General features: G+C 41.2%; 1 protein-coding gene across 1 annotated transcript in view; it reads right to left on the bottom strand.

Annotated features, from left to right (window-relative positions):
- Nucleotides 1-16681, bottom strand: part of CCDC146 (coiled-coil domain containing 146) — a 123913-nt gene that overhangs the window by 45941 nt on the left and 61291 nt on the right. The window contains exons 5-6 of the mRNA XM_075857330.1: nt 8628-8685; nt 1012-1188 (exon numbers count right to left, since the gene is read on the bottom strand). Of these exons, the coding sequence (XP_075713445.1) occupies nt 1012-1188; nt 8628-8685 (235 nt within the window). The remainder of the gene's footprint in view (nt 1-1011; nt 1189-8627; nt 8686-16681) is intronic.

Raw genomic sequence — 16681 nt, 5'->3', positions numbered from 1 at the left:
TATGATGTGCGGTAAACTGCCTATTTCCATGCAGGTATAACATTTGGGTATATTTACCCTTTAGGTGCTGTGTAAAGACAGGATGAGCAATTTTCTTATTTGATTTATATTTCCTATCTATATTGTATACAATCGTCTTTTGGCGATCGATATGTTAAACTCTCGGAGCGACATGTCATCTCCGGGATATACTGATCGACTATGTATAATTGAATGCTGAGAGGACTCTGTTTACTAACGATCGGTATCCTAGTTACTAAAGCGAGACGTCATATCCGGTCCGGACTGATCCGACACATGCGCATTGGAGCCGGACAAATACGGGGGGAGCAGGATGGCTCTATATACAAGGCGTGGAGCAGAGTAGCACTATATACAAGGGGGGAGCAGGTTGAAACTATATACAAGAGTGGTCGTGCAGTCTCCGATTTTCACCCAGCTGGTGAATATTGTGATTTATGGAATTATGTCTTTTCTTGCATGAAAAATGTATGTTTTATGTTGCTTTTAAAATCAACTTATTGTTTTCACTATATGTATCGATTTATGTCACTTCGATACTCTTTCATTGTTTGTATCACGCTGTTTTGAGATGTATATATCAACCTCATTATTTTAATGAGATTGACGATACTGATTGGATACACACTATATAAACCACTGAATATGTATGTATCACTATGCTTAAGAAACGTTGCATTGCCATGTTGGCACAATAAATTTCACTTTTTTTCACCTTTGATCATTGGAGTGCTGCTGAATTTTCTTCTTGGATGTGTGTATATATATATATATATATATATATATATATATGTGTATGTATATATATATATATATATATATATATATATATATATATATATAATATCTATCTTAATCTCATTGCTGTGATTATCTATATTTTCAGTCATCCGTGAGAAGAAGGATAAGAAATTGTTGGGTATACCGCACAAAGAATATATTAAGATATCATGCATGTAACAAATATCTGTTGGTTTCCATTCATTGTACCTTTATGCTTTCCTGATGTTCTCGAATCTGATCAAGTTCATTTTGCTCTCTTTGAGTTTCTCTTTCCTTTAGAGCCAAGTCTTCCTTCAGTGCTTTAATCTCCAATATTCTTTGGGTATTCTCCTTTTGTAGTTCATCACTGGTTTCTTTCAGCAATTTGGCCCTCTTCTCCAACTCCTGCAATGTAAATGACATTTTATATAAAAAAAAATTATTAAAACATCTTTTTATTGTATTTTTCAAAAATAAGAACTACATCAATTACAGATCATGGCACTGAAGGCACTTTACTGTAGGCAAGTTACAATATGTTCTGGTACTGTAGACATGTACATAGCTTGGTTCTGGGGCTGTATATATGTAAAGAGCTTGGTTCTGGTGCTGTGTATATATGTACTGAGCTTGGTTCTGGTGAGGTATATATGTACTGAGCTTTATTCTGGTGCTGTATATATGTACTGAGCTTTGTTCTGGTGCTGTATATATGTACTGAGCTTCGTTCTGGGGCTGTATTTATGTACTGAGCTTGGTTCTGGAACTGTATATATGTACTGAGGTTGGTTCTGGTACTGTATATATGTATGAGCTTGGTTCTGGTGCTGAATATGTCAGAGCTTTGTTCTGATGCTGTAATTATATAGGATATATTTATAATAACAGAATTGCAGGGCTGATAGAATTGTTTTCAATTCATCGTATATTTAATGGGAACCCGACTGGTAGTTTTAACGCCTTGAACCGCCACCATGCGGTAATACATGTACTGACAATATTTCCAAATGTATGCTTTTGCAGCACAATCTAGAAAAATCAACTTTTAAAATGGTGCACGCTATATGCTAATTACTCATTAAAGAGTCATGGGGTGGGGCTGTCATCCTGAAGAGTCACACAGTCCTGCCTCAAAACCCACCTTTTCATGTTTGATTGACATCCCCCTGGCTGATACAACTTTCTCGGATGCGCCATTGCCTTGTACTACTTGGGCATGCACCGTGCAGCGAGGTGTACTCAGCCCAGCTTCATCGCTGCACCTCGCATGCCAGGGGAGTACAAGGCAATGGCGCATTTGCAATAGTTTGAGGAGGCTTGTAGTGCTGTAGAACAGCAAGGGGGATGTCGATCAAAATCTAGGGGGCACCATTTCAATTTTCGCCTCAGGCAGCAGAAAAGCTAGGATTGGCCCTGAGGCTGCAAGCCACTGAAGGCCTGCAGCCTATAAGGCGCTGGGAAGACTACCTGCGCAGGCAGGCGTGATGACGTCACTGCATCACGCTGGTCTGCGGATGTGTCCCGGAGCCTGTGCTGCTTCTTCCGTCGTGGGAATGGGGCAAGGTAGGTACAATAAAAAATATTTGGGGGGGGATGACTGTGTGACACTATATACAAGGGGGGAGCAGGGTGACACTACATACAAGGGGGAGCAGGGTGGCATTATATACAAAGGGTGGAGCAGGGTGGCACTATATACAAGGGGGAGCAGGTTGAAACTATATACAAGGGGGAGCAGGGTGACACTGTATACAAGGGCGGGAGTAAGGTGGCACTATAAACAATTGGGGAAGCAGGGTGGCACTATATACAAGGGGGGACCAGGGTGGCACTATATACAAGGTTGAGCAGGGTGGCACTATATACAAGGGGGGAGCAAGATAGCTTTATATACAAGGTGTGGAGCAGGGTAGCACCATATACAAGGGGGGAGCAGGTTGAAACTATATACAAGAGGGAGCAGGGTGACACTGTATACAAGGGCGGGAGTAAGGTGGCACTATAAACAAGGGGGTAAGCAGGGTGGCACTATATACAAGGGGGGAGCAGGGTGACACTACATACAAGGGGGAGCAGGGTGGCATTATATACAAAGGGTGGAGCAGGGTGGCACTATGTACAAGGGGGAGCAGGTTGAAACTATATACAAGGGGGAGCAGGGTGACACTGTATACAAGGGCGGGAGTAAGGTGGCACTATAAACAAGGGGGGAAGCAGGGTGGCACTATATACAAGGGGGGACCAGGGTGGCACTATATACAAGGTTGAGCAGGGTGGCACTATATACAAGGGGGGAGCAGGATGGCTCTATATACAAGGCGTGGAGCAGAGTAGCACTATATACAAGGGGGGAGCAGGTTGAAACTATATACAAGAGGGAGCAGGGTGACACTGTATACAAGGGCGGGAGTAAGATGGCACTATAAACAAGGGGGTAAGCAGGGTGGCACTATATACAAGGGGGGGAGCAGGGTGACACTACATACAAGGGGGAGCAGGGTGGCATTATATACAAAGGGTGGAGCAGGGTGGCACTATATACAATGGGGAGCAGGTTGAAACTATATACAAGGGGGAGCAGGGTGACACTGTATACAAGGGCGGGAGTAAGGTGGCACTATAAACAAGGGGGGAAGCAGGGTGGCACTATATACAAGGGGGGACCAGGGTGGCACTAGATACAAGGTTGAGCAGGGTGGCACTATATACAAGGGGGGAGCAGGATGGCTCTATATACAAGGCGTGGAGCAGAGTAGCACTATATACAAGGGGGGAGCAAGTTTAAACTATATACAAGAGGGAGCAGGGTGACACTGTATACAAGGGCGGGAGTAAGATGGCACTATAAACAAGGGGGTAAGCAGGGTAGCACTATATACAAGGTGGGACCAGGGTGGCACTATATACAAGGGGGAGCAGGGTGGCACTATATACAAGGGGGGAGCAGGGTGGCACTATATACAAGGGAGGAGCAGGATGGCTCTATATACAAGGGGTGGAGCAGATTGACACTATATACAAGGAGGAGCAGGGTGGCACTATATACAAGGGGGGAGTAGGGTGGCACTATATAAAAGGTGGGGAGCAGGATGGCACTATATACAAGGGCGGAGCAGGGTGGCACTATATACAAGGGGGAGCAGGGTGGCACTATATACAAGGGGGAGCAGGGTGGCACTATATATAAGGGGGAGCAGGGTGGCACTATATACAAGGTGTAGCAGGGTGGCACTATATACAAGGGGGGCTGTGTGGCACTTTACACAAGGGAGGAGCTGTGTGGCACTACTTAGGGGGGCTGTGTGGCACTATCTACTAGGGGGCTGTATGGCACTATTTACAAGGGGAGGGCTGTGTGGCGCAATCTACAATGGTCTGTTTCTGGCACTATCTACAGGGGTTTGTGTGTGGCTCTATCTACAGGAGGCTGTGTGACACTATATACAAGGGTAGGGCAGTGTGTCACTATATACTAGGGGGGCTCTGTGGCACTATATACTAGGGGGCTGTGTGGCACTATATACAGGGAGGGCTGTGTGGCACTATACAGGGGGGGTTGTGTGGCACTATACAGGGGGGCTGTGTGGCACTATATACAAGGGGCTGTGTGGCACTACTAAGGGGGGCTGTGTGGCACTATCTGCTAGGGGGGCTGTATGGCACTATTTACAAGGGGAGGGCTGTGGTGCGATCTACAGGGGTCTGTGTATGGCACGATCTACAGGGGTCTGTGTGGCACTATCTACTAAGGGGGTCTGTGTGGCACTATATACAAGGGAGGGGGGCTTTATGGCGATATCTACAGGGGGGATGTATGGCACTATTTACAAGGGGGAGGTGGGGGCGCTATCTACAATTGGGGTGTGATACTGTCTACAGGGGGGCTGTATTGCACTATCTACAGGGGGCTGTATGGCATAATCTACAGGGGGGTACTATCTATAATGGGGGTAGCATGTGGCACCTAGGGGGGGCAGTCAAAAGTTTCCTATGGGGCCCAGTCTTTCCTAGTTACGCCCCTGGTCAGTGCAATTGGCGCAACAATACATCAATGTGAATATTCCTATCTCCCCTTCCCCTGATTCTTGTGCACAACATACTTATTAGTTTTATAGAAAATAGAATGCATTATGTTGTATTACCAAATGTCAAACCATTTGCGATACCAGTAAGCTTAATGCATTTTTAGCCTGCCCAAGGTGCCTGCCACATAGGCCTCCAGATCCCAGGAGGTATACCTGAACAGAGTCATAAATTGTTTAATCTCCTGTTCATTAAGAAACATACAATTAAAAGTTTTCCACATTTTAAAAAATTTGCTTGCCTGTGTTTCTTCTGTTTGTTCCGATTACAATCTATCCATAGTTAGAAAACATATATTAAGAATAATGATCATCGGTATCTGCTCATCCTCTGTAATCTAGCGAAATAACAAAGACTGTGGTTCTAATGGAAGATAAATATACGCCATTTATCATTTATAAGAGTCAGAATCTCTATATGTGTTACGTTTGTACCTGTCATGATGGCATTTTGAACAGGACAGCAACCTCTCTGGCACTTTTGGGTGCTGAGGGACCATAAAGGACATAATGAATCAACTTATAGTGTGATTCACAACAGCACTTATATATTACTGCCTTCCTTCCTATGTGCCATCCATCTAAAATTTTCGGTGCTATATTTTCAGGTCCTGAGATTTCGGCGGCCCACTTTTGGAAGATATGTAGGGAGGCTGTGCGAATCGGACCTTCTCTAACTATCAGATATAGCACAGAGGGGTGTGATTTTACCAGAGATGAGCTAATCAACAGGTCTATACTATTTAGTGCACATTCCCTGGACATGTCGATCAATATAGATTTTAGAACCTTTCAACTGCTAATATGGCAGAAATTTGTGCGATTTAAATTTTTATTTATTACACAGTTCATTAAAAGTAAATAGTTTTATGTTTCTGGGGATGTATGGCATGTCCGCTGAGCGAGGGCCCTGCAGTATATTGTGCTTTTGTGTTTATATGCCTCCTTCAATAAACTGTGTTTAAAAAAAGAATGGAATCAAATGAACAATTATGTATGTTTGTACAATAACATGAAACGCTGTGTTTCAAAAAAACCTATTTTTACATTTGACCGATGCTTATTGATTCTGTCACGTAGGGATTGTGTGGTTCTACCTATATACTGCAAATTGCATGAACATTGCAGTAAGTAGACCACATAATCACTGCTACAATTAAGGAAGATTTTAATAGGAAATTATTCTAACGTCACAGAAGATATGTAAGTGTTCTTCCTATGAGTCATATTCTGGCAACATAAACATCTAGAATGTCCGCATTTATAGGAAGCAAATAATTTAGGGAACCTTTCGAGAGCAGGAGTATTTTTTTTTATTATTTATAGTACGTAATCCACTCGGGGCTAGAAAATTTCTTAAAGTTAGGGATCTTCTAAAGGTGATGTTAGGGTTATCTGGAATCAGATCTTTTAAATATGGGTCATTCTTTAAGATATACCAATGTTTCTCCAAAAAAGATCTAACAGACTTATTGCCTGTATTATAGGAGGTTATAGAGTTATCTTTGGGTCTGGAATCATAATTTTTGTTAATGCAGTTTTAATGCAATCTTCTTGAGTAGATCCCATTGCTTTAAAATGTGCCCCTTTAATTAAGCTGATATTGAAATTTTGGACGGGCCCATGGGCAAAGATACTTGCATAGCATATATTGAAGTTTGAAGTTTTCTATGCAACAACTCAGGTAAAGTCTATGGGCTTGCTAGATTAGACTCCATAGTGAAATTGGAATAAAAATCTGATTCCTGTATCCGTCAATGTTGTTATGTAGCAGACTAGCTAGATTATATCTCCTTATATCTGGAAAATTTACCCCACGTCTGTCCCTTGGTAACATTGCGTTTCTGGGGCATTTATTTGACCATATAAAAGTCATAAAAGCAGATTGCAGTTTGGCCGAGTCCATATGTTTCTTGAGCAACAGTATTTTCTGCAGTGTGTAGAGCAATTTGGAGAAACTCAACATCATGAATATATGGCATCTACCTAAAAACGAGAGAGGGTGGTAGTTCCATCGTGTAATTTCCGAGATAATTTTCGTGATAAGTGGGGGGTAGTGTAGTCGGTAAATGGATTCAGGCGTTCTGCCTATGTTTATTCCCAGATAGCGTATGGATGATTTGAATACGGTGACTGCAGTATCTAATGTTGACTATTGGTTCATGTGCGGTTTCTGTGAAAGATCTAGAAGTTCACCTTTGGAAACATTCATTTTAAAACTAGAACAAGCTCCATAGTCTTCAAGATATTTGAACGTGGTGGACATGTCGCTAAATGGGTTTGCTGGAAAAATCAGAACGTAATCATCTGCAAAGAGAGCTGTCTTAAGTAAGTCCTCAACCATTTTTATGCCCTTTATATCTTCTATTCTATGTAATAACTTAATTAATGGTTCCAGAGTCAAATCGAAAAGAAGGGGTGACAGTGGGCACCCCTGTCATGTGTCTTTCTACAATAGAAAAGGGGAGGACAAAAAACCCAGAGTGTATACCTGTGCCCTAGGGGATAGATATACTGCCTGAATGTTGGTACAAAAGGCCCCCATAGAACCCATTTTGTCCATTACCTTGCCCAACTATCCCCACACTTCATTGTTCAATGCCTTTTCGGCATCAATTGTAAGTATTGCTGGGGATGGGTGGGCATCTGGGTGTATTTTAACTGCATCCAATGCAGTACATACCGTGCGTATATTAGCTACCAATTTTTTTTTTATAACAAGATCATGATGACAACTGTAATAGAACGGATAAAAAATAAATTGGAAGAAATTAAGATTTAAGAAAAAAATTATAAAACAATAGATTTGCCCATCTTGACCAACTAAATACCAGCTGTCAATTTATAAGCTATGAGCTACTCATGCAACAGATTACAACATTATAAATACAATTACACATTTCCTCTAACATATACTACCAGGTCTACCAACAAGTCTTCTATCTACAGGCAGAACTATAATATGTGCTAAAGTTTCTGTAACATTTGGCCTCATGGAAATACAGATACATAAAGTTCATCAATTTAGCACCCAATGCCTTGCCATATTGGTTCCATATGGATTCCATTTAGCTCCAAATGCATTTTTTATAGCTACTTTATGAACCAAAAAAAGGGCTTATAGAAAAGGGCATTTTCAAGAATATTGCAGTGCATGCAGTTACAATAGAAAATACAGTATTCACATGGAAGCCATACAAATGTTTTATAAAGATCTGTATGTTCATATCCTTATTTCCAGGTCTCCATTGACTTCTTTGGGGAAGACTTGGCTTTCATACAGCATCTGATGGACTTGCAGGGCTTCTCAAACTTTTCTACTGGGGCCACAACAGAGGCATGGTGATGCCTGTGCCTCAACATCTGTGGTTAAAGTCCATGACCAAATAAAAAATATTGCTCAATTTACCTTTCATTTGTTTCCTGAAGCCAGTATAACATTAAAATAAGTATATAGGCGTGAATTGTGTTGCTTAATCAGAGATGTGTGCCTCTAGAAGACTGTGCAGCTAATGATCATTGCATGAGCCGTTAGGACTTATTCACATTTGCTGCAGATTTTGCATGCATTTTTTAAACCAAAACCAGAATTGTATCCAGGAAAGCTGACCTATAAGACCTTCCATTTCCTCTGTTTAGGCTCTGTTCCTGGTTTTGGCTTAAAAAATACATGCAAAATCTGCACTGTGTGATGAACAACTTGTTGGACTTGATGACCTGGTGTGCAGATACACTGATATATCAAAAGATGCAGCTACTTACCCCAGTTTTGGGGATTCTTTCATACTCCCGCTCCAGAAGCCTTTTTTCTTCCCGTAAACTGTTGAAAAATGTTACACAAATGGAGACTATTAGAATAGATATGGTATATGTACCTTTAATTAAACTGGCCCATACCTCCTTTTTCATTTGAAAGCTTTTCCCCTATACATTATTAATATTGTAGCAAAATAATTGTAGGCTGATAGTTAAAACAAATAGAATTGAACACATTGAATAATTGACTTAAAATGGTTATTCTGGTTTCAGTGGCTATTATTATTTAAAGCACCTGCTCACTCTCCTTCATGAGTGTTTCTGACCTGGCTGTGTCCATTTGTAAGTATGGCCTTTTTCGGTGTTTAAGGAAAAACTATACAATTTTCTAATATACTGTTTTAATTCTTCAGAGGGCCTGGTCTGGGTTCTGTATCAGTTTAGGGGTCTTTATTTAGGGGTCTGTATTTAGGGGTCTGTATTTAGGGGATCTGAGATTTATATTAGTTTAGGAGGTCTGGTCTGGGGTCTGTATTAGTTTAGGGGTTCTGTTATGGGGTCTGTATTTAGGGATCTGTATTAGTTTAGGGGGTCAGGTCTGGGGTCTGTAATTAGGGGTCTGGTATGAGGTCTCCATTTAGGGGGTCTGATCTAGGATTTGTATTTATTTAGGTTGCTTGTTCTGGTGTGTGTAATTGTTTAGGGGCATCTGGTCTGGGGACTGCAATAGTTTAGAAAGTCTGGGGACTGTATGTATTCTAGGATTTGGTCTGGGGTACAAATTTATTAGTCTGAGTAAAAGGGGTTGTTAGGGCACGTGGATAGGTCATCAGTATGAAAAACCGGTCTGTGCTCGGACAACCCCTTTAATGTATGGGCCTGGGCCTTGGTGTCTGAATTTTTGTGTTTCCATAGAGGCTGGAAATGGCTGCAGAAGCGAGGCGCAAAGATGTCTCATCAGGAGAAGTCGCCACAACGGTCTGTGTCAGATGGAGAAGAAAAGAAAAGAGAAGACATTACTTGTGAGTCACCAGATCTTTAGAGGAGCGGTCAATTCTCCTGACATGTCTGTTGTAGGAAATCCTTGTATTCCACATAAAGTCTTTGTGTCTAATAGATAAATGTGTGTTACCATTCTCATTGTAAAGAGGATGTGTGCCTACACAGTGTGATAGTCAGCGAGGGTTGGAGACTCTAAGTATGTAGGGACATAGCCCTTTGACAAGGAGAATCGTAACACCCATTTGTCAATGCTCACACAGAAAGTTGGTGTTCACTATAGACATGGCAGAGTGGCAGTGGGGAAGGGGGGTCCAAGTTTGGGGGACAGCCCTGGGCCTATGGTCTACTTAATCAACCACTTTCCTATTGAATGATGGCTGGCAGAGATATTGAAACCCACTACTTTGTTAGTCAAGAAAAAAAACTTATTGGTGAACATAGTGTTCCCTTCATGTCTGTCCTGCAGGCACAAGGTATAAACAGCTTAAGCAGCCCTTCAATTCAATGACCCTACAGCATAATAGATCTGATCTTCCTAGACCACTAAAAGTATGACTTGGATGGGGACACGTGAAGTGGACATCTTCTAGATTGGTCAAACAAACAAGCCTCAGTTTACGGAGGTCTACTGTATCTGTACGCAAAGCATAGTTTATTTTTCATAATTGTAATTTTTTTCAGATGATACAGCTTTCTACATTTGTCTCACTTCCAATCATTAAATTACTGCATACAATTACTCAACTCACCTAGATCACAGAACAGTGGAGTCAATTTGTCAATTCTATCCACGGATAAAAGTTCTAGTGCAAAAGGTTGTTGTTACCTCTGTAGTTCACCTGTGATCTCCCAGATCGAGGAATTGAACTTCCTCATGTTTATTTATTATAATTTTCAGGTATTATTTTTAGAAGATTATAGACCAGTAAGCTTAACATCCATTGTGGTAAAAAATGTTTTAGGGGCTATTTACCCCTTTTTGACCACGTCACATAAAGCAGTATGCCACTCTGCAAAGCTGCCATATATTTACGGTCCCCATTCTCCCGACGATTGCAGCGTTTCTGCTGCTACAAGTGTCCAGCTCTGGCTGTAACTAATAGCCTCTGGTCTGAGGGTCGTCATTGGGACCTCATTGGTTCAGCTCCCGAAAGTGGCACCTTGATCAGACTGTTATTAACTGTCATACATGAACATCCTTAGGGCTTATTTACACGAACGTGATATACGTCCGTGCAACGCGCGTGATTTTCACGAGTGTCGTACGGACCTATGTTAGTCTATGGGGCCGTGCAGACAGTCCGTGATTTTTAGGCAACGTGAGTCCGTGATTCGCGCAACAGCTGTCAAACAATGAATGTAAACAGAAAAGCACCACATGCTTTTCTGTTTACAAACATCCAAACGGAGTGTCACAATGATGGCGGCTGCACAAAAATCACGCAGCCGCACATTATACGGGGCTGACACACGGAGCGTGCCTTTTGTGCACGCAAAACGCCGCGTTTTTTGCGTGCGCAAAATGCATACGCTCGTGTGAATCCGGCCTAACTAACATTCTCTGGTCTGGATGCTGTCATCAGTACCAGAATAAATAAATGTAAATAATAAATGTAAATAAATTAACTGTTAATAAATAAATATAGTCGAATGTAAAAAAAAAAAATATAAAAAAAACAAAAACTAAAAACAATGAAAAACTAAATAAAAATTAAAAAACCCCACCTCCCCCAAACAAGTACATACCCCTCTGAAACCACATGCACACAATTAGACATCCTGCATGACATAAACACATTTTGCATGGGCATTAGGTGATCAGACATTCAAACACCAGGTTCCTGTCACGCAGAATGTAAGTTATCTCAAATATATAATAATTACACCCAGACACCCATCTGCTTTTGAGCCTTCATTAAAAAAATGTTTTTCATCCATGTACAGATGCTGCGTCTAAAGTTAAGGGGCGAGACACATGTAAAACGAAAAGTTTTTGTTCTCGGCACTATAACGACGATAAAATTTACACAATGTACACATACATGGCATCGCTATGCACGGGAGAACTAGAGGATTCATTTTAGATTCAAATTTAATTGTTTGATCAAACTTACTTAAAACAAAATATGAAACAATTTCTGACGATTTTCTCTAAAATGTAATTATAATCATTACCAAATTTAAATAATAAGAAAGCCCTTTGTGTCCCGCAAAAAAAAGGGAAAAAAATGTGGGGGTGAGCTAAGAAATAAAAAAATGGTAATCTTTAGAATACAGCATTCCGAAAGGTGACATTTTACTCTGGTCATCAAAGCCCAAAACATCCCTGGTCCTGAAAGAGTTAAGGGACTATATACAGGAATATGTGACAGAAAATAGTATTATAAGTGATAGCCAGCACGGTTTTACTAAGGACAGAAGTTGTAAAAATGAACCTGATTTGCTTTTGTGAAAAGGTGAGTAAAAGCCTGGACAGAGGGAATGCTGTGGATATAGTCGGGAATTTATTATTCCGTCTATGTTAGTTTTCTGGCGTGGAAAAGTCACACATGTGACTTTTGAGGCATTTACACCGCACACAACACTTTAGCAGAAAGTGAGTGGGGTTTAGCAGGTGGGCAGGGCTTACCTGAAGGGACGGGAGCACTGCGGCCTGACACACATACTATTTTTGTACGCCAGAATCTGGCGTAAATTATAGCAGCATAATTAGCCAGCCTGGCGAAGATTTCGCTTTCTGGCGCACAGACCGCAGAGGATGTGGCAAATTGCACGCCTCTTAATAAATTAGCCGCATTTTACTCTTGTTGGCTTCATAACAAGAATAGCTTATGAAAGTCTTAGTGGGCGGGGTTAGCAAAAGGTGGGCAGGACTAACCACATCTTATGAATATCGAAGACTCCAGCGCGCTATGACCTTCATGAGCACCTCCCACCCGTCGCTAATTTGCAGGTTTCTCACTATGCTCAGCATGGGGATAAAATTGTCACTTAGTGGCTGGTGGTCAGGGCTAGCTGCAGCACATGGTTACAGACTGCATGAGAAAAAGTGATTTTTATAAAAACTACTGATCATTGACAAGTTAGTAATACAGCATTGGAATTCGGGTCACTGGCACTACTTTATGATAGGGCAGCATAAACTTGGTGACAAATTCCCTTTAATGCCCTTTAACACGGGCCAATGATCAGGCGAACATGCACTCATTCCCGATCATTGCCCTGTGCACATAGGGCAGCAAACAGCCGACGAACGAGCAATGCCCGTGCATCGTCTGATCGCATCTCTTATGTGGCCAAAAAAAATTATCATTTGTCAGCAGCACTTCTCCCTGTGTAAACGCAAAGTATATAGGCATATTAATAGATTTTTCTATTTTTCATACATATGGACAGTATCATAAAAGTATGCTGAGCTATTTTTTGACAATGGCCGTGTCTTCTAATATATATTTTTTTCGGCATTATTATTTTTGGGAAAATACATGGATATCGAGCCTAGATGTAGAGGCTCTCTATAGCAGTATCCAACACCATTTAGGTATACAAGCAGAAGGCCAATATTTAAAAACACAAGGTAATCCTCTAAAATCACATAACAAATTTGTTACTGAATTATTGAAATCTGTCTTAGAGCACAATTTTTATTATTTTTGAAGGCCAATTATTCCATCAGCTCAGGGGACAGCGATGGGGATGGTCTGTACCTTATCGTATGCTAACCTCTTCCTGGGCTAGCATGATGATTTGAACATTTTATTTACGAAGACCTTCGTTTTTTCACACACCATATCACCTATTTGGGACGATACATAGATGATATTTTAATTTTGTAGGAAGGTGACCCCCAGCTTTTTCATGATTTTGTACACATTTTGAATTCTAACACTTTAGGTTTACGTTTCACATGTGAGCTAAGTAAATCCACAATTTGTTTTTTAGATCTTACTATATGGCTTGACGATGATCTACAAGTACATATAGAAAGAAGAGACTGCAGCACTCAAAGTAGAAAAAAAATTGTTTTCTTTAATTCATCAAAACATGGACATGCAACTTTTCAAACTTGTCAGGGTCTTTTTCATGCTTGATGGGTAGAATGAACTTAGAGACAGATTGACTAAAGACACCTATAACATCATTGATCGGCGCTCGTTTGCTCCTGTCACACGGAGCTATGGATAGGGATGAGCGGTCGTCACTCCGATCACTCGTCCCAATACGTTATTATCATGTCGGCAGAGCATCCCTCTGTTTACACAGGGAGATGTGCTGCCGACAACGATAAGATTTTACTTTTTTAAAACGATACGATCAGCAGATGATCGAGCGTTTGCTCGTTCAACTGCTGATCGCTGCGCATAGGGCAATTATCGGCAATGAGCGTTCTATGAACACTTGTCAGCCCGATAATTGCCCAGTGTAAAACCCCTTTGAGAGAGGCAATCTGATAAAGACCCTAACAAAGGATTATCATGGGACATTGCATACTCAAAGAAATTCTCTGCTAGCCACCAATAAACAAGCAGTGGCAGAAGAAAAGAAAATGATAAGATGCATAGGTACATATGATTCAATCACCACGGAAACGGGGTGTCCGAGACTTATCAGCCATGTGAAAGAAGTACATGGCAGAGATTCTAGATGTCTGTCATTTTCTCTCCTAGTAATGGTAAAGATATAAGTGGATTATAAGAACCAAGCCATTGGGGCACCTGGGGTTAAATGACAGGAACAGTATCTCTTCTTTCCTGCGACATGGTTATATTGTTGCTAAGGCTATATAAGATATTTACAATAGCTACTGATTATATTTTGTGTAAATGTTTTTAATTACAATGTATTTGTGTGACACATGACGGTAAATAAAAGCGCGAGTGCGCATATCCCGATATCCTGTAGGCTGATAGTCATATGATTGTGCCTCGTACCTGCACTGCATTGATTCTTTGCAATAAGGAAGGATTACAGATTTAAATAGTGAGTGCGTGAACTTTTTCCTCTCTACTATTTGTTAGTTCTTCCAGAAATCGGTCTAGTCTGGAGTGGCTAGGATTGGTCATACAAACTTATTTGTTTGAGACTAGAACCCGGTTATGATCTAGTTTATTTCTTTTTTTATTTTGTTTTTTCTTCTCCCCCCTCCTTGGGTTCCTTAACTTCCTTATGCAGAATAATACAAAAATATCAAAACACAGTGCAGTATATGTATAGATCACTATAAAAAGGATACAATAAAACCCGAACCCAAGGAGGGGGAGAAAAAAAAACAAAAGAAAAAAAGAAATAAACTAGATCATAACCGGTACGCTCGATCATCTGCTGATCATATCGTTTTAAAAAAGTAAAATATTATCGTTGTCGGCAGCACATCTCCCTGTGTAAACATGATAATAACGTATTGGGACGAGCGATCGGAGTAACGACCGCTCATCCCTATCCATCGCTCCGTGTGACAGGTGAAAACGACCGCTGATCAATGATGTTATAGGTGTCTTTAGTCACTAAGATGTCTCTAAGTTCATTCTAACGATCAAGCATGAAAAAGACCCTGACAAGTTTGAAACGTTGCATGTCCATGTTTTGATGAATTAAAGAAAACCATTTTTTTTTCTACTTTGAGTGCTGCAGTCTCTTCTTTCTATATGTACAGTGAAGGAAATAAGTATTTGATCCCTTGCTGATTTTGTAAGTTTGCCCACTGTCAAAGACATGAACAGTCTAGAATTTTTAGGCTAGGTTAATTTTACCAGTGAGAGATAGATTATATAAAAAAAATAAAAAAAACAGAAAATCACATTGTCAAAATTATATATATTTATTTGCATTGTGCACAGAGAAATAAGTATTTGATCCCTTTGGCAAACAAGACTTAATACTTGGTGGCAAAACCCTTGTTGGCAAGCACAGCAGTCAGACGTTTTTTGTAGTTGATGATGAGGTTTGCACACATGTTAGATGGAATTTTGGCCCACTCCTCTTTGCAGATCATCTGTAAATCATTAAGATTTCGAGGCTGTCGCTTGGCAACTCGGATCTTCAGCTCCCTCCATAAGTTTTCGATGGGATTAAGGTCTGGAGACTGGCTAGGCCACTCCATGACCTTAATGTGCTTCTTTTTGAGCCACTCCTTTGTTGCCTTGGCTGTATGTTTCGGGTCATTGTCGTGCTGGAAGACCCAGCCACGAGCCATTTTTAATGTCCTGGCGGAGGGAAGGAGGTTGTCACTCAGGATTTGACGGTACATGGCTCCATCCATTCTCCCATTGATGCGGTGAAGTAGCCCTGTGCCCTTAGCAGAGAAACACCCCCAAAACATAATGTTTCCACCTCCATGCTTGACAGTGGGGACAGTGTTCTTTGGGTCATAGGCAGCATTTCTCTTCCTCCAAACACGGCGAGTTGAGTTAATGCCAAAGAGCTCAATTTTAGTCTCATCTGACCACAGCACCTTCTCCCAATCACTCTCAGAATCATCCAGATGTTCATTTGCAAACTTCAGACGGGCCTGTACATGTGCCTTCTTGAGCAGGGGGACCTTGTGGGCACTGCAGGATTTGAATCCATTACGGCGTAATGTGTTACCAATGGTTTTCTTGGTGACTGTGGTCCCAGCTGCCTTGAGATCATTAACAAGTTCCCCCCATGTAGTTTTCGGCTGAGCTCTCACCTTCCTCAGGATCAAGGATACCTCACGAGGTGAGATTTTGCATGGAGCCCCAGATCGATGTCGATTGACAGTCATTTTGTATTTCTTCCATTTTCTTACTATTGCACCAACAGTTGTCTCCTTCTCACCCAGCGTCTTACTTATGGTTTTGTAGCCCATTCCAGCCTTGTGCAGGTCTATGATCTTGTCCCTGACATCCTTAGAAAAGCTCTTTGGTCTTGCCCATGTTGTAGAGGTTAGAGTCAGACTGATTAATTGAGTCTGTGGACAGGAGTCTTTTATACAGGTGACCACTTAAGACAGCTGTCTTTAATGCAGGCACCAAGTTGATTTGGAGCGTGTAACTGGTCTGGAGGAGGCTGAACTCTTAATGGTTGGTAGGGGATCA

Source organism: Rhinoderma darwinii, chromosome 3 (genome assembly GCF_050947455.1).
Source record: "Rhinoderma darwinii isolate aRhiDar2 chromosome 3, aRhiDar2.hap1, whole genome shotgun sequence".
Lineage (NCBI taxonomy): Eukaryota > Metazoa > Chordata > Amphibia > Anura > Rhinodermatidae > Rhinoderma > Rhinoderma darwinii.
Note: the sequence above shows the minus strand (reverse complement) of the source record. Positions and strands in the feature narration are given on the sequence as shown.